This window comes from Ovis aries, chromosome 16 (assembly GCF_016772045.2).
Source record: "Ovis aries strain OAR_USU_Benz2616 breed Rambouillet chromosome 16, ARS-UI_Ramb_v3.0, whole genome shotgun sequence".
Lineage (NCBI taxonomy): Eukaryota > Metazoa > Chordata > Mammalia > Artiodactyla > Bovidae > Ovis > Ovis aries.
This window is the reverse complement of record NC_056069.1, coordinates 3322062-3341699: the sequence shown is the minus strand read 5'-3', so window position 1 is coordinate 3341699 and position 19638 is coordinate 3322062. Positions and strand designations below refer to the sequence as shown.

The 19638-nt window shown below is 56.3% G+C and overlaps 1 protein-coding gene across 1 annotated transcript; it reads right to left on the bottom strand.

Moving 5' to 3' along the window:
• Positions 1-8069: 8069 nt before the first annotated feature.
• On the bottom strand, positions 8070-10513 carry TLX3 (T cell leukemia homeobox 3). The gene is made up of 3 exons (XM_027979945.3): positions 9945-10513; positions 9345-9588; positions 8070-8402 (listed from the first exon to the last, which is right to left on the bottom strand). The coding sequence occupies exons 1-3, from the start codon at positions 10504-10506 to the stop codon at positions 8192-8194; spliced, it is 1017 nt and encodes a 338-aa protein (XP_027835746.2). The 5' UTR covers positions 10507-10513; the 3' UTR covers positions 8070-8191.
• Between the last annotated feature and the right edge of the window lie 9125 nt (positions 10514-19638).

Genomic DNA, 19638 nt, shown 5'->3' with positions numbered 1-19638 from the left:
TACCTTACTTCATCTTAATGTCTTAGATGCAGCTGAGTAACACAGAGGTCCACCCTCTTTTACTTTTGAACGTGAATGTATCATAGGCGTAAGGTCTTCATCAAAAGCACTGCCTCTGCTGGTGGGTGGGGACAGACTCACCCAGCCCAGAGGGAGGCAAGGGGAGAAGATGTCTCCTGGGCTCTCCAGAGGAGGAAGGCGAGGCTTCTTCCCGTGTGCTTGCCGGCAGGCCTTCGGACCATCTCAACCCTGGTTTTCTTGTTGTGTTCATCTTACCTCCAGTCCCTAAGTATCACTGATATTCCCTGCCTCAGAGAGACCAGGAGCGATCAATGTTGCCTGGCCTACTTGTGGACAGGTCACATTCTGTGTGAGAACTCACCTCCCATAACCTGAATGTCCCACCACCATAGAGCAGCCCCCCAGCCCCACCCTGGCTGAAGAGCTCAGCCCTGGAGACAGATGGGAGCACCCGGGGCCCCGGGGAAAATTGAGAACTGTTGCCTTCAGGCAGCTATGCCATGTTTGGCGAATACGCTTTAAAGTGGCCAAGGCTTAGTGTTTTCATCTGTAAAATGGGTTTCAAAACTGTTTTATAAGGTGGAGAGGACTGAGTGAGAAAGTATACATAGTGTCTCAAGTATAGTGTTCAGCTCCTATCAGGTTTTCCCCTCTCTGGAGTCAGAAACCCAGATTCCAATTCATCCTGTGTTGCTATGCTATTTAACATCCCGAAACCTCAAATTTCTCATCGTCAAAATGAGATCTACTTCCTAGGATTGTTTTAAGGGTTAAATGCAATCACTTGAGTAAAACGCCTGGTCCACGGTCACTGTCTAGCCCACAGCAGCTGTTCTAGGAACACTACTTACTATTATTTTTATTTAATAAACAGATACTTAGTAGCTGCAGTGTGCAACCAAGGTAAATGGAAGCCCTAGAAGGCAGCAGAGCATCTGGCTCCTTTGACTTAGAAAAATCTAGATTTTCCACAACCAGTCAAGGACCAGTTCTAGAAGATTCTGTACTGGGGAGACTTTGCAGATTGAGGTAAGGCAGGACTCTAAACTCTGACATAACTGGGTTTGAATTTCTGCTCCACCATTTAATGTCGGACCACGAGCAACTCACTCACATTCTCTGGGTTTGCCTCCTACTCTCTCTGCAGAGAACAAGAACAATCTATCTTGCGAAAATTAATCTACCACTAATAACAACAGTACACGTATCACGTGCTTATCTTGCGTCAGGCTCCTGGTGAAGTGCCCAGTGAGTTCTGTCGTTAAATCCTTCAACAATCCTGTAGGAAGATCTATCCCTACTGAGTACAAAAGGGGACACAAAGGCTCAGAGAGGCAAAGTGGCTTTTCCAAGGTTACATAGGTGGTGGGTGGTGCAGCTGGATTTTAACCCAGGCCTCTTTACACTCCATGCATGCTGTGGGCATTTTGGCAAGGAGGCATGCAGCATTTAGGTACTATTTTCCTTCCCTGAGCTGAAAATACTCAGGGTCCAGCGGCTGAGGGCTACACTATGGCTCATCAGTACCCACAGGGGCTCACTAACCTACTCGTTAGCTTGGGCTGGGAGAGAGGGCAGTAGAAGACCCCTAAATCCATTAGATATAAGAACACAAGACCGAGCGCCTTCCGACCGCCTTCAGGAGGCTCAGAAGAGAGGTAACAGGGGATGGCAGCGGCAGCAGCTGACAGCAATGCCGCGGTAAATACAACCCAGGCTGTTCTGGCTCGTGGGTGAGGAGGTTAGAGAATGACGACCTCCAGAGTATTCAGCAAGCATGCAAAGACATTGACTTTAACAATAAGGCAGCTCGAGGAGCCGCAGTGGGTAAAAACCCACGAGGGAGTCAGTGCCCTTGGGTTGATGTCCTGGTCTTTCAAGTTGGATGGCCTTCGGGACGTTGTGTCACTGCTCAGAGCCTCAGTTTCCTCATCTGTAAGATGGGGGGAATGCAATGGTACCTGTCCTGGAGCTGTTGGGAGGGTTATGTAGACTGTGCAGATGCTCTCAACAGCCGGTGGCCAGAGCTGTGCTCCAGACCCCCTAGGAGCTGGGGGCTGGGGGTCCAGCCCCATCCCTGCTCATGAGGCTCCTCCAGCAAACGAACTGGAAACTGTAGGTGCTAATAAGCAGGACACCCTCCCAGGGCCTCTCCCTTTGGCTTCCCGGGGTTGGGTTCCCCTCCGCTCCCCTCACTCCCCTCCTCCACGGTCCCACTACTTCTGAAGAACAAAAGTGTCCCAGCTGTGGCGGCCCAGACAGCAGATGCGCGCGCGCTGTTTAGCTTGCAGGCTATTCACCGGCGCCCCTCTGCGCCCAGCACCACCTTCTCTAGCCCCAGGGTCTCGGCGGGCCTCGCCCACTGGTGCCCCAGAGGGCAGGCCTTCCTGAGAGAGCCAGTCTTTTCCTTCAGCACCGCTCAGCACCTCCTCCAGCCGGCTAAGTTTCCCCGGGGCAGTCTATGCAAGCGGGAGGGAGTGGACTTTTCCTGGATGAGGGATGAAGCAGGCAAAGGGTGTGCTGCCAAGCCAGGTTGCAGGCCTTAGAGTGTTTCAGCGCATCCCAGATAAATCCATCCGTCAATAGGGCTTGATAGCAAAGCCAGGACATTCCAGGTAGCCGACCAGCACAGGAGCTGTGAAGGGCCTGCAGGCTTTTAAAGCCAATTTAAGACTCTGCTCCATTTAAAGATTTGGTTTCTTTGAAACTGGGTGAGTCTGGGTCAGCACAAATCTCTCTAATGACCCCGAGGTCGGTGGAGCTTTTCTAGTCTGCGCTCTGCGGTCAGGTGGGGACACAGCCCGGCTTGGACCCGACAGCCGCCCGAGCCAGCAGACCCGGAGTTTGAGTCGAGCCCTTTTACGGCACGGTTTGAACCTCAGCAGGTCAGCTGCCTTTTCTGCTCCTCAACTTTGTCATTTAGAATGGGAACATGAGATTGTTCCGAGGATTCAGTGGGACGGGGGACCGTGTGAAAGCCTCTGGACAAATACTCAGTTTGAATATGGGTTTTCTCTCCCCTGCCCCTTATCTCCTCTCCACACCAGCTGGGAGCGTATTAAAAGGGTTTGAAAAGCAACTCATTAATTGGCAACCAGTCTGACGCTTCTAAGAACGACTTTGTCCAATCATTTCAACCACGGATCTCAGGGCGACGCCAATATACTGCAGCCTCTGACCAGATCAAGCCAGACCCAGTTTACCAGATGACTTCTCCAGGGTCTCTCCACCTCCGTGAGAGCAGAACTGACCTTAGTGGGGGACACTGCCCCGTTCCTGCCCTTTCCTCCCAAAGAGCAACACCTCTGATTGAGCCTCTATGCAATTAGGCATTTAATTAGATTTCTCGTCCATAAGTACATTTTTAAATGCTTCTATTCTCACAATAAATTAAAGATCAGCTGTACCGTAAGCCGTAATTTATTTTTCACTTTCCCTGGAAGACTCCTTAATGACTATGTAGCCCTAATTGTATAGATGCAGAAACCAAAGCCGCTCTCGAAGGGCCACACAGCAACGGAGTGACAAAACTGAGCAGAGAACTCCCTGCCACCGCAGGCGGGTGGCACGAGGGAAGGCACGGACCACCGTGGCGATTCCGGGAGGATTTTGCGAGCGTCTGAACCACGAAAGTGCGCGACCGGTCTAGGCTTCGCTGAGACGAGACGCTCACAACCTAGCAGGTGCTTGGAGGCCTAGGGAGTCTCGCCGCCGCCGCCAGCCCGGAGATTCCATAAAACGGAGATCGCCTTCGGCGCTGAGAAACCCTCACACCCCAGAAAGCGGGCGCATGCACCACGCCGGCCTTTCCCTGGCCTTGTTCAGTTTGCTTTCCAGTTGCGCTGAGGCTGAGACTGGGTTTTGGCGAAGGTCCCCTTTAGCGCTCTGGAAACCTAGGCTCGGCCCGTGGCTCCTTACCCCGGAGGTCTCGAAGCACAGTCCGAGGACACGCTCCTCACCTGGGGCGCCCAGCCTGACGGCGAACAGGACCGCATCGCTTGCCGCAGCCCGGGCCCGGCCGCTGACACGGCCCAGCTGGTGGCCGGATCTTCCTGGGCCAGGCCGCGCGGCCTTGGGCCTCGAGTCCGACAGAAGGGCCGCAAGGCCCCAACTGCTGGACGAACTGCTGAGGCGGGCGGGCTCGGCTGCCCCGCCCAAGGGTGCAGTGGCCTCCGAATGAGCTGGAGCGGCTGCTCCTCTTTCCGCTCCCGCACCGACGGCAAACGCGGGGAAACTCTCAAGCCTGAGAAGCGATAGGCGTTGGCGATCTTGGAACCCAGATCCAAGATGGATCTTGGGTGGGCCCGAGTCCACCACCCAAGCTGGAGCAGGAAGGCCCTTCCGCCTCACTCTGACCACCAGCCTGGTGTCAGATGGCTGCAGGTGTCCTCTAGCCTGCTCCCTAGCCTCCCCTAGACAAAGTCCCCCTTTTCTCCCAAGCATTAGAGCGCTTTGCTGGGGCGGTGGGGTGGTGGTGTTAAAGCTGGTCCACTGGTGATGCGCGATTCAGAATTAATTTCTGAATTTTCAACTGCAAAATGAGGAGGGGCATTCAAACCTTGCAGAGACTTGGCGCGAGTCATCGTAAACCGCACGCTGCGTGCAAAGCTCGCGTTCCACGGCCGGTTTGTATGGGAACTGCTAAAGGGGAATCATTCAAGAGAGCGGCCGGTCCCCTCTCCCCCCGCCCCGAAGTTTGTCTCTCTCTCTCTGGCTCTGATCCTCCTGGGTGCCCCCTGCATCGCCCAACCCCGGACTCCCTGGCCGCGGAGCCTCCCAGAAAGAGCTGAGCTTCGGCCTAACTGCGAGGCCCTGGGCGGGGCGCCTTGCCCCTCTCAGGGTAGCCGGGCGCCCAACCTCCACCGGCGGAGCCCAGAAACCAGCGCTCAGGGAGAGCTCCCCTGACCAGTCCGCCTGGGTCACGAAGCTGCCTCTTGCCTCACTGTCCTGCATCTGTAAAATGGGCGCGGCTTCAGAGAATCTCCAAACGAGATTAGGGAAGGCCGCGCGGAAGGGCGAGGAGGCGAAATGTTCAGCCCTTGCCCAGAGGCCGGCTGCTTCTTGTTCTCAACTCCATCTGGAGACTCGGCCTGCTGAGCGTCCACACTCACCTGCCTGCCTCTAGAGCCTCGGCCGTTTCCTAGGGCCGAGGAGGGGCCTGATGGGAGACGATCCAGAGAGAGGAGCCCAGGCCACTGGAGATTCTCTTTCTCCTAAATTCAGCTTCAGGGGCGCCCGCCTGATCCGGAAATCTCCACGCCCGAGCTCTGCCTCACGGCCCTCCTGGGGTGGGGACTGAGAGTGTGTTCCTTAACCCGGTGCTCTCGGCTCGGCTCTCATCCGGCGCAGCCACCGGACAGGGCGGCGGCCTCCAGGCTTTGCACAGCGGGAGGAGGGCGTCAGGCTCTGAACGCCCAGCCGCGGCTCAGCGATCCCCGCCGCCCGCCGAGGGCGCCCACACTGCCTTGGGTGAGCGAGGCTCGGAGAGAGTCGCCACCCGGCCCCACACAAGTGGTTTCAGACCCCCTAACTTGAAGAGACTTCTAGCAGATTGGTCCCTGGCTAGACAAGGTTTGACTGGGACAAAGCGCTTAGAGAGAGCAAACACCACGGAGTCACTGGTGTTTGCTCTCTCTAAGCGCTTCTCCCCACCGAGGGTCGCAGCGTGACTAGGCCCCTGTCCCTGGGCCTGCCTAAAAGCCTACCCTGGTGGGCTTCTTCTTCAGAGACCTTTTGCACAAACTGAAACACCAGAAGGGGAAAAAGATGTGTATGCGTCCCTCCAAAAGCCCCAAGAATAGAGGGTCACCCTAACAAAACAACAAAAATCATTTAGAAGAAACAAAAACCATTTAGCCTTGTTATGGAGGAATAGAATAAAAGAGAGAAAATAGAAAGCGACCCCAGTGCCGGAGGGAGGAGCTGCTGGGTCAGCGAAGGCAAAGAGAGTCACTCTGGTTTTTAGATATTCAGGTTCCCAACCGAAGAGCCAGCATTTCCTATCCCGATGAGGACATTCTCTCTGCTTTTGTAGCGGAGAAAATAGAAGCATTTCAGGAAAACACCCAAGGAAGAGACCCAAAGCTCTGAGTCACCCTAGTTCTTCTCTGGGGTGTCTTTAAATCCCCAGGGCTTGGAGGTGGGGGTGAGGGCACAAATGCTGTGAGCTCCAGCTCTTTCTTAGACTCCCTCCCCTTCCTAGAGGTCTGCCGGTGCAGCCAATTCCGCATCCCGCCTACAACGAAGGCACCCGAATACAGGCGCTCGCAGGGTGGCTGGCGGCAGGCGGGGCTGCTACAGGGCCTCTGGGACCGCGCCCAGAAGGGTTAGCCTTAAGGAGCTCCTGGGAGCCCACTTGGAGGAGGGAAGGAGAGAGACAGAGATCGAGATGGAGAGGGATGGAGGCTACGAGAAGACAAGAAAGGGAAAACAATAAGGACAAAACCGGAAGAGGAAAGTAGGAGACAGGGCGGCCTGGAGAGAGGAGTCGGAAATGGGAGGAGGAGAGAATACTACAAAGAAAGGTAAGCGCAACAGAGAACGAAGTACAGAGAGAAGCCCAACGGCACAGGAAGGGATAAAAGGCATATACAGCTGCAGGCAGAGTCTCTACCATCTGAGCTACCTGGAAGCCCCGAAGACGGAGACCCCGAGTTACCAATAGAGGAAGAAACAACACTGTATTAGAAAGAAATGGAGAGTTTGGAAAACAAGGTTTTAAAAGACTGAAAAGGAGAATGGATTCAAGGGGGAAAAAAATCAACCATCCAGACGAAATGTTCACCGACTCTGCGAGTGTGTGCGTGTCGTTATCCTAAGGGGACACTCACTCCAGAGCTCGTGGTCCCGAAACCTCCAGCTTCTGAGCCGAGGTGCAGCCGGGGGGCTGGGCCACGCCGCTTCCACACCTGGTCTTGGGGTCCGGGGCCTTCCGGGCGCCCCGCCCCCTCCTGCCTGGTGACGACACCTGGGCCGCAGTGAAGTCACGTGACATCACGCTCCCTCCGCGGCCCCACGCGACGCGGCAGGGCGAGGGTGTCCCGGGGCTGCGCGCTACACTCGCGCCCCAGACGCCGAGAGTCTGGAGAACCGGGCAGCGCGCGGGCTCTGCGCTCACAGCCCGCGCACACTGCGCGCAGACCTCCCGGAGCGAGTTGGCGCGGCCCGCCCGGCCTCTCTGGGGCCTCGCTGGAGGAAGACAGAGGCCTGTGGCTGTGGGCGGAGGTTGAGGGGAGCGAGTTTCGCGGCCCGGGAAGTTCGAGGTCACGGTGCCGCCCGCCCCTGGGTGGCTTAGACTAGGGACAGCCTAAGCGCCCTCCCAGGCGGGCCCTTCCACGCCCCCCCCTCCCCTGCCGGGCGCTGCTCTGCGACCTCTGAGCCTAGGGTGCCCTTCCCGCGTCCACCCATCCCGCCGGCACCCGGGCTGCGGGCGCGCACTGACCTGCACCGCGGATCCTCCGCGGGGCCCCCGGCCAGGCTTCGAGCTGAGGCGAGTGCCGACGAGGCTCGGAGAAGTGCGCGCGCGCCCGCACGCCGCCGCTCGGCCTCTACTGCCGCAGGGGTGGGGCGCAGGGTCGGGGGTCGCCGAGCGTTATTGGAAACGAAAACGAAATAAAAGCGGCGTTAAGTGAAATAGCTAACTTTTTATTAAATAAAACGACTTAAATAAACGGAACGGAAAAAGAGAAGGGTGGACCCAGCCTCCGCTCAGGGTGCCCCAGCCCCTGGCGCTTCCCCCAGCCGCCTGGTCGGCCGCCCCTCCTCCAGTGGCCCCCGCGGGGGAAGCAGGTGGCCGGCTTCTAAAGAAAAAAGCCAAAACTTTTATTATGTACACGTTTGGGCAAAAGTACAAAGTATAATACAGGCGCCCGGCCCGGGGGAGGGGGGCTGCGGGCGAGGGGCGGAGAAACGTAAGGCGCTTTCTTTGTCAGGCCCCGGCCTGGGGCGGGACTGGGCGCGGGGCGGGGGCTCGGATTGTCCAGCCGCGCGGAGCCCGGGCCCAGCCCCCTCCGCAGACGGCGGGGATGCGGCCGCGCCCCGGGGCCTGCTTGAGCTTGGCGGGCCCTTCCCCTCTCGGCCACGACTCCCCCCAACCCCCAGCCCGGCTGGGGGCCCGCGGCGCCCCGCCGGGTCGGGGCGGAGATGCTCGGCGACGGTGCGCGCTGGTGGTTCACACCAGAGAGGTGACTGCGGGGACCTTGGAGCTATCCTCCTCCCAGGGCTGCAGATTCTGCAGAGCAAAGAGCGACGAGTTGTGCAGACAGAGCGGGTCGGGCTGGATAGAGTCGTTGAGGCTCTTTTGGAAGGCGTCGTGTTGCAGCTGCAGCATGAGCCGGCTCGCCTGCTGCCGCTCCGCCTCCCGCTCCTCCGCCGTCTGCCGCCTGCACCGGGGGAGGGAGAGGGACAGCACCGTCAGGCGCCCGGCACCGCGGGGCCGCCGGCGGGGCCCTAACCCGCCCCGGAGCCGAGGCCAGCCGAGAGCCTCGAGGCGCGGAGTCCGTCCGCCTCCCGGCCGGCGCTGTGCGCCAGGCACCTGCGGGTTCGCGGAGTGGGTTGGGATCGCTTGTTTTTGTTATGCGCCGGGAGATCGCCGGGAGGGGACTCCGCCGGCCTCCCACTTGCACACCCGGGTATTGTGGCTTCGCCAACAACAAAGATTGTTTCTTTGCGGGGTAACAAGGAAAGGGCGTGTATGGAACTGACTAGGCCCTGCAGGCAGCCAGGTCACTGGGGTCCGCGGGTGGGCAGGCTGGCTCTGCACCTCGCGGGGTCCCCCAGGCCGGGTCAGCCTCATCCACTTCTTCCAAGTTGTCTCAAACCCTTCTTGCAGGAGGCGATCGCTTCGCAGTTCGCGGGTTAGATGGAAACAGGGATCGGATTAAGACAGGGCTGAAGTCGGAATGGGGAACTAGAGGCGAAACCTGGAGCTCTGCGCGGATTGTTGGGAATCCGAGAGAACAGGGGGCAAGCCAGACGGTTTAGGGGAGCGCGACAGACCCGTGTAGCGTGGGGTGTTGGCGGGGCGGGGGTGGGCAGGTGAGAGGGAACCAAGCAGTGCAGGAGATGGAATAAAACGAGAGAGTGGAGAGTCTCAGGAAAGCGACACAGGGATGGGAACGGAGAAGTCCAGGAGGCGCGGGAGAGTGATGACAGGCGGACGCCAGGGCGAGCTGGGAGATAAAACCTGGGAAGAAGGGAGAGGTGCAGCCCTAGGAGAGCGGTAGTGGGTTGCACAGGGTGGGGGGGGGGGCGGGGGACGCGAGGCTGCGGCACGAGGCGGGCAAAGGGCCGGTGCAAGGTGGGCCGGGCCGGGCCTCTCTCACCGCCACTTGGTCCTCCGGTTTTGGAACCAGGTCTTGACCTGCGCGTCCGTCATTTTGAGGGACTTAGCGAGCGCCGCCCTCTCGGCCGAAGCCAGGTACTTCTGGCGGTGGAAGCGCTTTTCCAGCTCGCAAATCTGCACCCGAGAAAAGGACGTGCGCGGCTTCTTACGCTTGGGCGGCGTCCTGTTCTGGTAAGGGTGGCCGATGCGCCGGGTCACGGTGAAGGGCGTGAGCGCCGCCGCCGCTGCGGAGACACACGAGGCCCCCTGAAGCCCAGCCCAGCTTGACTGCCTTTCAGGCCCCATGCGGACCCCGTGCCGCCCGGTGGGGCGCAGAATACTGTGCTACTTTCGTTGGTTCCGCGAGTCCCCAGCAGCACCAAGCCGTTTGGAGGATGCCCCCCTCTTCCCCCGGGCACAGGCTTATTTTCCCCAAACTCCCTGATTTTCCTCCCATCTGTGGTTGCCCGGGACCCTGGGTACTGAGGCCTCCACCGCACTTGGGCCTCCGAAATCTTTTCCCGGAGTGGAGCACGTAGGGCGCGGCGCCTCTGGCCCCGGGAGGGCCGAGGCCCGCCGCCTGTTTGGACACCCTGCTCACCTGTGAAACGGTCTTTTACGAAGCGGCGGCTGCTCTCCATCCAGGGGAAATTGAGGCCGCCCAGGCTGGAGACCGTGGGCACGGAGGGCATGGCAGGCAGCGCGCTAGGCAGAGGCGGCGGCACAGCCCCGGGCAGCGGCCTGTGCGCTGGCACCCGGATCACGCCGGCGGGCGCCAGGCTCAGGTTGACACTGTAAGATCCCGCGTCCTCGAAGGGAGCGCCGAGGCCGGCAAAGGAGGTGGGCAGAGACGGGTATGTGGCGCCCGGGCGGCCCCCGGGGGGCCCTCCTAGGTAGCTGGCGCCGTCGGGGCCCCGCGGGGCCGGTGCGCTGTCCTGGTCCGGGCTGTTGAGAATCTGGTCGATGCCGAAGCTGATGGGCTCGTGCGGGTGCGGGGTCTGCGCGCTGGCGGACGCCTCCATCCTGGGCGGGCGGAAGGGCTGGGCTGGGCTGGGCGGGGAGGCGGCTGGGTCCCCGTTACGGCGCGGCCATGGAGCGCCCGGCGCCTCTCGTCGCACTGAAACTTTGCCAAGAGTGCGCGGGCCCGACAGGCTCTGTGTCATCTTTCTTGAACCGAACCTGGAGTTTCCGCTGCTAATTCCTCTCCCGCCGCAGCCATTGGCTGCGATCAACAAGCCTCTCTCCTCCCATTGGTTCCTGGCTTTCAATAAAGGCCTAATTCATGGAAATAGGAGCTTAGGGACTGTTCCAAGGTGACATCATTTTAACAAACGAACAATAGGTCAAATTTATTAGCCGGGATAATGGGCGGTGGATATTAGCGCCCGAACCGCAGCCTCCCAAACCCGAAATCTAACGAAGCTGCAATTAGCAGGCGTTCCCCTCTCCTCTCGGCCGGGGCTGCTTCCCTGCAGCCGACCGGGGCTGTGAGGGCGCGCTGCTGGAGAAACTGTCGTTTGCCGAGGGGCGGGGTGGGGGGGGGTGGTTCGTTTTCTTCCAAATTTTCTTCATCTGAACAAAACCCAAACCATGTGAATCCTTTCTATTACAAAGGAGTTGCAACCGCGGAACGAACCTGCGGGATCCTGGACACCCCACCGCCGCGGGAGCAACGAAAGGGGTGCACAGTGGGGCGCAAGCTCTGCGCTACCTGCGCACGGGTTGAGGACAGCACCTGAGCGGACCCCGTGCTCCCAAGAACCCCGACCCGCGTGGGGAGAATCCGCCCCCGCCTGGGCTTCGGCCGCGGCGTCGCGGCCACTTTGGAGACACTCCCTGACACCGGCCAGAAGGACCGAGGCGCGTCTCTCAGGTGCCCACGCGTGCCGGGCCGAGCTGAACGGGACCCGAGGTTGCCCGGTGAGGAGCGAGATCCGGTCCCTCGAAATTCGTTGCAGGATGGACTGGACTGTGGACCCGCGGGGGAACCTGCCCGTGGCGCGGCAGGTGTTGGGATCCTTGCGTTCCCGAGGGCCAAGGGGCGAGGGGCGAGGGGCGAGGGGCGAGGGGCAAGGGCAGAGGGCGGGGGGGGGGGCGGTGCGGGTAGGGGGCGCAGATTCCTATTTAGAGCAAAGGGTAACGCTGGGCGCTGAGGTCACTGCCTGTTCTGCCTGCGCCCTCCTAGGTTGTGTAGGCGGGCCGAGGGACACCGACGACAGGACCACTCGAAGGGTGGCCGGCGCCCCCCAAGCCCGCCAGCCGCAGCTGTTTCCCCAGGGGATGCTTACAGATCGCTTTCACCTGCTGATTCTAAAATCGTTAGGTGCGAACTGACTGCTGCCCCCTTGGCTGGGCCTTTTCCTGGGCTCCCGTCTTGCCAGCGCGGTCGGAGCTGGGATGCTCCATTGGTCTGAGGGTGTTTCTGTTTGGGCCGGGTTACATCCTAGCTGGGTGACCTTGAGCAAGGGACTTGGATTTTCAGGCGTTGGTTTCCTCATTTGTAAAGCGGAAGGTGTGAATTGCAGGACGGTTGTGCGCCGTGAGTGACATGTAGAGAGGGCACAGTGTCAGGGCCTGGTGTGTTGTAGGCAAGGAGAAGCCTTGGCTGCCTCCCACACCTACTCCCCAGCCTGACAGCTGATGTATTATTCTTACGATTCCTGTTTATTTGTTTGCTGTTTTAATTGTAGAGGTTCAGTATCTTGGAGGGAAAGTGTATTTGTCTACTATAGGGTCAGTCCCAGAGGGCCAGGAAGGGCAGGGGCTGGTAAGTAGGAGATTCTTTCTGGGAGTCTGCCCCCCCAAAATGAGAGGCCTCAGGACTTACAGTCTTAAGGCCTGGGTCCCTGGGTTAACACCTGCTCTGTGACCTTGGGCAAGTCTCTTGCCCTGGCAGAATCCCGGTGTTGGCGGGGAGAATGAGGTAGGCAGACAGGGGTGAAGCGAGCAGGATGCCTGGGCCCTGGGCAAGCCCTCCTCCACCACTCTCTGCAGACCAGAACCTTCAGATGGCATATTGCCATTGCTCTGGGCCTGGGGCCTCCTGCTTCTAATTCAGGCTCTGCCATTGGGAGGAGGGGGCTGGGGGTGATAGGGTCTCTCATTGCCTCTCCTGGAACCTCATTTTCCTTATTTGTAGAACAGAAAGGGTAATAGCTACCCCCAGGGTGGCTGTGAGAAGTAAATGAGAGAAGGTCTGTGGAATTGCCTATGAGAAACTCTGGTGGTTATATAATAATAACTTTTAACTGCAACAGTGGAGCAACTGTGAGTTGAGAACTTGGTGTGTGCCAGGCAAGGGTGGGGGCATTTATTTATTCCTCACGACAAGCCTCTGCGGAAAGAGACTCACACCGACTCAGAGGCTGGCGAAGGCTCTACACCAGCAGCTCCACTTCCTTCCTGGTTTCCGGAGCCCTGGATCCAGGCCTGTCTCGCTACTACCTGGCTCTGTTCCACTGAGTAGCAAGGTCCACTCTGCACAGATGTGTGGGCATGGAGTTAGGGAGGTGTGGGTGATGTGGCCAACATTGTTCCCAGGCCATGGTGAGTGGCCTGGTGCTTAAGAATCGGATTCCCACCTCTGTTTATCAGCTGTGGACTCATGGAGCCCTCTTTGTGCCTCAGTTTCCTCATCTGTTCAAGCACCCTTACCAATCTTGTGTGATTGAATGAGGTCGTCTGGGTAAGCATTCAGCACAGTGCCCCACTGCTTAGGGCCCCAGACTTCTCAGGCAGCAGGTGCTTTGGGCCACTGAGCACAAACTCCTTGTCATTCTCAACCCAGACAGAACAGAGCTGTTAGGCAGTTCAAGAAGTGGAGTAAATGGAGTGGGTGGTAGTCCCTGCGACAGCGTTCTCCAAGTCTGTTTCCCCCGACCTGCTGCAGCATCAGCATCACCTGGGAATTTGTTAGGAATGTGTATTCTTTGACCCTAGCGCAGACCTGCTGAATTCAAAACCCTGGGGTTGGGTTCAGCATTCTGTGTTTAAGAAGCCGTCCAGGTGATTCAGATGCCAGCTCAAATTCGGAAGCCAGTGTCTGGAGTATTGCCCATCTCATCCAAGTTTTCAAATTCCCTGTTATATTAATGACATTATGGGAAGATTCTCTCCTGTTTTGAAGCTCTCATGTTGGATCTGTGTTAACATCCTCTGCGTTTAGTTCTCAGTGTTACTCAGCTGTGACTTTTTATCATGTTTGCCATAGGTTTGTCTGAAAGAAAAGCCTTTTATTTCACTATCCTTTTTAAAAATGTCATCTCCTTCAGGAATGGTTTGTTTTATTTTTATTAATTCATTTCTGCTTTGATTGTTGAGGTGAAATTTTAGTTCACTTTAGTCAATCTTCCCTGTCTTTTATTAAATACATCTAAGGCCAGACATTTTCCTCTGGGCACTGTTTTGGGGCAAATATTGTTTGATGTGTATTTTGTGTTCCTGAAACTGTAATTTTTTTTTACTGTCCATTCTTACCTGTTATCAATTGAACAGTGACAGATGGACAGACACACACACACACACACACACACACACACACACAAAAGAATCTCTAAGAACTGGGAGCTGGTGACCTGGACTCATGAGGCCAGAAAGACTTCCAGGAAGCAGTACATTTTCTCCTTGTCCTGATGGAGAAGTTGGGAGAAGGCATAGGGCTGCTGGGCCTTGCTGGGTGTTATGTAGGAGAGAGAGGGGCTTCAGGGATGAGAGGCAGGATGCTGGCATTTCTAGGGGCCCTTCTATTTCTCATGATGGAAAGCTCTAGACACCTGCCCAAACTTATTCTCATTCATTCATTTATTCAAGTATTTACTGAGCACCTATTCAAATTTTCTGGACCACATCCTGACTTTGGGCTTCCGTTTCCCCAGCTGATAGTGGCAGTAATGCAGTTTGAGCTCTTCATCACCGCCTTCCCCCCAACCCCCACCCTGACCCCCTCCTGCCACCAATGGGGAGGACTAGGGGAAGAACCGTCCTCAGGAGGCCTGAAAGACCTCTGCCAGCAGGAGGAAGGCAAAAGCCACCTGGTGCTGCTCAGGAACCGTTGAACACCCCCTTGCTTCCGCGTCCTGGGACTTATAAAACATTTGGCTAGGCTATGACATCCCTTGCCCAGGGGCATGTGGGGGGAAGGGCTGGAGCTGGGGTCTGAACCCAGGAGTCTCTTGACTACAAAGCCCATTCTTGTCCCTTTGCTGTATGCCCTGCGTTTCCTCTGGGAGCAGGTAGTCAAGATTCTAAGTCACAGGACAGGAGTGGGCAGTCCAGGGAAGGTCCCAGGAGCAGGGTGAGAGCTGCTGTGGCGGGCTCACTTCTGTCTCTCCCACTGGCCCGGGAGTGCTTCCACAGCAGAATGGTGTTGGCGTTCAAGTTCCTGTTGCCGGGCTGGCCCAGGGCCCACTGGAGGGTCATGACGAGTTTGTGGTATTAAACCGAATAGCACACTGCAAGGTCAGATGAGGGGTGAGGATGAAGGGGTCAGAGTGTGTCCAGGAGCTGCATGGCCTCAGTTCCGGCCCCCTCTCTCCCAGCCCCGCCCACGACCTGCCCACCCTTGAGGACCCAGGTCCCCCACTGCCTCTCTGCGCATCCTTAGAGCAGCTCCCTCCCCCAGCCATGGTTTACCCGTGCTTATTCTCACCATTGCCTCCTTGTCTTTGGAGCTGATCTTACCCACCCTGCCTGCTCCCCAGCCTCATTCGCTGCTTTACCTGGGGAAGGTAAAGTGAGTGAACCAATGCTCCGGGAGCCTTGCGCTGAGTCAGACCGAGAGCCTGGCCGGGAGCCTGGCAGCGGCGTGAGGCGCAGGGTTAGGAGAGCGGGGGTAAGGCCGAGCCGGGGAGGGGAGGGGAGGGGAGCGTCCCTCCCGCTGCGGGTCGGGGCAGGGTGCGCGGCTGGGGGCGAGGGCAAGCCGAGGCGGGAGCCTTCAGAGGCGCCTCCACACCTGATCTCCTGCCCTTGTTTCCTCCCTGTCCCCTGTCAGCCATTTTCCCCATTTTGTGTTTTACAACTTTCCTTTCTTCCTGACAGATTTCTCTACTAAATTTGACTTCGTTTCAACACTTTTGTTGGGCAAATTACATTAAGATGGATGTTGCAGGTACCCTTTATGGTTTATTTATCGTGATACTGTTTGTATCTCACGCTTATAAATAACTTATGTTATAGCTTTTGTTTGTGGAAATGTAACTTACATATTTTATTACGCTTTCTGTAAACCTCAAAGAGAATCTTGTCAAGGAAGCGCTCTTATCAGCAATCCAAACTATGGGACGTAAAAACCGACACTAGCATTATTTTTTAATATGCCAAGGAGGCAGGTTACTCTTGCTGTAGTTTGAGAGGTTTGCTGTCATCATAAACTTACACCTCAATAAAACATTAAAAAGTCTCAAGAATGATTTTATAAAGGAGGGAGGAGGGTGAATTGGTGGCAGAACCCATAGACACAGCACATAGGAGGCCCAGGTATTGGACTGGGCTTTCTTGGGGAGTGACCAGCTCCATCTGGGGGTCCCAGTGGGTCAATATTCACCTCCCCACCCAGCTGTCTCCAAAGCCTGGTGGTGAAGTACCTAGCTTAAGACATTAGTGGAAAGGAGACATGAGCTTTGGAGCCAGGCTGACCTGGCTTTGATCCTGGCTCGCCAACTTTATGTGGCTCAGGTTAGTCTTTCAGGCCGTTTTGTCACCTCTAAAATGGGAATGATGCTTACTTGACTTTCTTACCGGTAGGCATTACCTTTAAATGAGATCTTGATTTGCAGTGCTTAGTGGCTGCTCATTACATGACAGTGGTTCCCGTTATTTAATGTCCATCTTGAGACCCTTACTCTCTCCCTCTCCACTGTGCCGCTCTGCTCTTCGGCGCTCTTTCCCTCCTCACCCTAAGGTGCCGGGCTCTCTCCAGTGCTGCCGCCTCCACGCTGCTGGACTGCTGTCTCGCTTTGCCCAGTGTCTCTCACCGCACCACGCCGCTCTTTGTCCTTGCGCTCGGCTCTCCAGTTCACTCAGCCCGAGCGCAGCTTGCAGCTGTGCCAGCTCAGCTGCTCGGATGCTGTTGAAAGGGGCTCCCAGCACCATAACGCAAAGGCACGGCTAGGCTGCAGGGCCAGTGGAATGGGGCCTGAGGAGCAGCCAAGGGGGCTTTTCCGGCTGCTCCCGGCACCGGACAGCGCAGCACCCGCATCCCCTGTTCTCGAGAAGCCTGGTGGGGAAGGACGGAAAAGACAGGAGCACCTAGAACACAAGCGGGACGCAGCTCTCAGGGGCAGGTTCTCAAGGCAGTGCAGAACGCGAAAGCCTTGCAGTCACGATAGCGTCCAACTGGTTCCTGCTTGGCTGTCGGCTGAAGCTGCTGGCTTGACCTAGCACCCCACACTGCACGCACAGGACATATCAGCCCCCTAGGAGCTCATCAGAAGGGTGAGGTGTGCCGCAGTGGCCCATGTCTTCCTTGCCTCCTCTCTGGGTGAGGCTGGTTCCGTGGTAGACCCCGAGGACCTGCTGGAGTCATGTTTTTTTTCCTGTTGCTGAGTGTGAGTTAGGTACATCTGTGACCTGATTAGAGCAGGTAACATATCCAACTATAATAGTTCTCTTTTGTGTGGGCTCTGCAAGATGGGGTGTGCCCTTGAGTGCTGGCTTCATCCTTGGGGTGGGATGACCCTGGAGAACTCCCACATGGAATTCCAAGTGTCCTCAAGAATCCTCCCTATGATCCCTGACCGAGGCCGACTCTAGCAAGACTTGGGGAGGGGGAGGGGGGGTGCGGTTCCTGGGGGAGTGTGTAGAAACATCTGGAAGCATCCCAGCTTCCCCACTCTCCTTTCCTCCCTCAGAAAGGCAGAGAATGGAACTTAGCCTTCCTAAGAAGATCAGGATTCTGTTCCAGATTTCTGGGGAGAAGCCTTTAGCCAAACTCTACCTTTCCAGTGAAGGCCAGGTAAGAGTTGAGGCTGGAAGATCCCTGCCCATGTATAACTCCTCCCCTTGGGTATGGTCTGGTCCTGGTGACTGGACTTCAGTGAAGAGAATACAGAGGTGACTGGCGCCCCTCTGCGGTTAGGTTATGAGAGGCTGTGGCTTCTGTGGTGCTACGGTCTTCCTTGCTCTCGTAGAGCAAGGTGCCGTGCTGTGAGCCACCCTATGGAGAGGCCATTTGGCTAGGAGCTGAGGCTCAGTCCACCAACCCATGAGGGCAGACTCCTGCCCACAGCTACGAGGGTGTGTGGAGGCAGGCCCTTCCCACGAGCCTCGCGGTGAACAGGGCCTATGAAACCCACCGCAGCCCGGGAGGCCCAGAGGCAGGGCGTGCGCAGCAACTGAGATAAGTGGTGCTGTTCAAGCCACTGTGAAAGCATCAGTTGCTCAGCTGTGTCTGACTCTTTGCCACGGTATGGACTGTCGTCCGCCAGGCTCCTCTTTCCATGCAATTCTCCAGGCAGGAGTACTGGAGTGGGTTGCCATTCCCTTCTCCAGGGGCTCTTCCCTACCCAGGGATCGAATGTGGGTCTTCTGCATTGCAGGCAGTTTCTTTACCATTTGAGCCACTGGAGAAGCCACTATGTTTGGGGGTAATTTGTTATCTGGCAATAGAGTTCTGAAAAACACATGGAAATTGATGTAAACATTAACTGGTTTCAACTTACCACTCTCAAATATTGGTCTTGGAAGAGACCTCAAGAACGCCTGTGGGGTGACACAGACCTGGGATCAAATATTGCCTGTGTACGCTGGTACCACCTCTGAGCCTGTTTCCTCATGTGACACGGGGGCTGAGGTGAGGGCTGAGGGCGCGGTCCCCTAGCTGAGTGTGCCTGCCCGGCACAGGTGCTCTGCACAGCCAGCGCTGTGAGCAGGCCCTGCTGCGGTGAGGTGGGCGGGCCTGACAAGTCCTCCTCCCCAGCAGGCCTCCAAGGCTGCCACGGAGCCACAGGCTGCTGAGAAGCCACCAGGCGGCCTCTGGGGGCGTGGTCAAGAAAAGCAAGCGCACACGGTGATTCTCTTGTGAGCGTTTCAATGCAAATAACATGGTGCTTCTAGGTCTTGGAGTATTATTTATTTACTTAGGCCATACCCCACAGCTTGTGGGATCACAGCTCCCTGACCAGGGACTGAACCAGGGAACTCCCAGGTCTTGAACCTTAAAAAAAAAAAAAGTGCCAGAATGGGATAGGCTTTCTATGCAGGATTTTTTTTGGGATGGGTAGCATGTAGTAATTAGCCCCCGAGAAAGAGAAAATTCTCAAATCAGATTTCTCTAAAAAGTTGAAGTTTTATTAAGTTCAGAATTTGCCTTCTCATGGAAAATTATTTATCCTACTGATAATGAAACATAGTGTAAAGCGGAGGCTTACTTCTCCATTAGATACCAGAAATAACTCTACTTAGAACACACTTTCCCCTGACTTCCTGAGTTCACATATGGAAGACAAATCTTTAGATAAACTTGGGTGACTTTGGTTTTATGTGACAAGCCTGTTATAAAACTCAACTATCAAGAAAAATTTCAAGAAATAACTAGTCTGAGAAATGAGATTATAAAAGGAGCCTGTGGACTTACTTCTTCAACAGTAAGGCCAACCTTTCATGTCTTATCAGAAAGAAAGGGGATAATATTTATTATAAGCCTGAACCATGAAGACAGAGCAGTGAGATACCAAAGCCATCTGACAGTGACAATCTCAGATTAACAGCCTGTTACCACCCACCACTAACTGTAAAGGCCTTCTCCTTGTCCTGGGTTTGCGCTGAGTTGCAGTCCCCACAGTAAAAAGAGTTTTTGTGGCAAGGTGAAAACCAGCTGATCCTCATCCTCTGAAAATCTATAGCATCTAGAACCATTTTGGGTGGCTCTAGAAGGCAAGTGGCTTTGAATCGACATTTTAACTGGATACCTCTGCTTCTCTTAAAAATTAAATGGAGGCAGGACTGGGTGCTAGCAGTGCCCGGAACTGCTTGCTGGGGCTACCTACTCCTTCTGAAGGAATAGCTCTGCAGGCAGTAATTGCACAGCTTAATTCTTCTAGACTAAACCACTTCAGATTTATGCCAGTGAAAAGCAAACGTTGTTTGTAAGTCATTTAATTGTGTTACTGTCTCTCAACTTTATCAGACGCTGCTGAGGCAGAGAGGTCTGTGTGCAGTCCTGTGGGATGCTTTACAGAGCTCCCAGGCTTGTTTGAAATGCCCACAGCTCAGAGCTCCAACACTGCTTTTCCAGACAAGACTAATAAAAAACTACTAATTTAACAGGTTCAAATGGTATTTGTCTCAATCCGGGATCC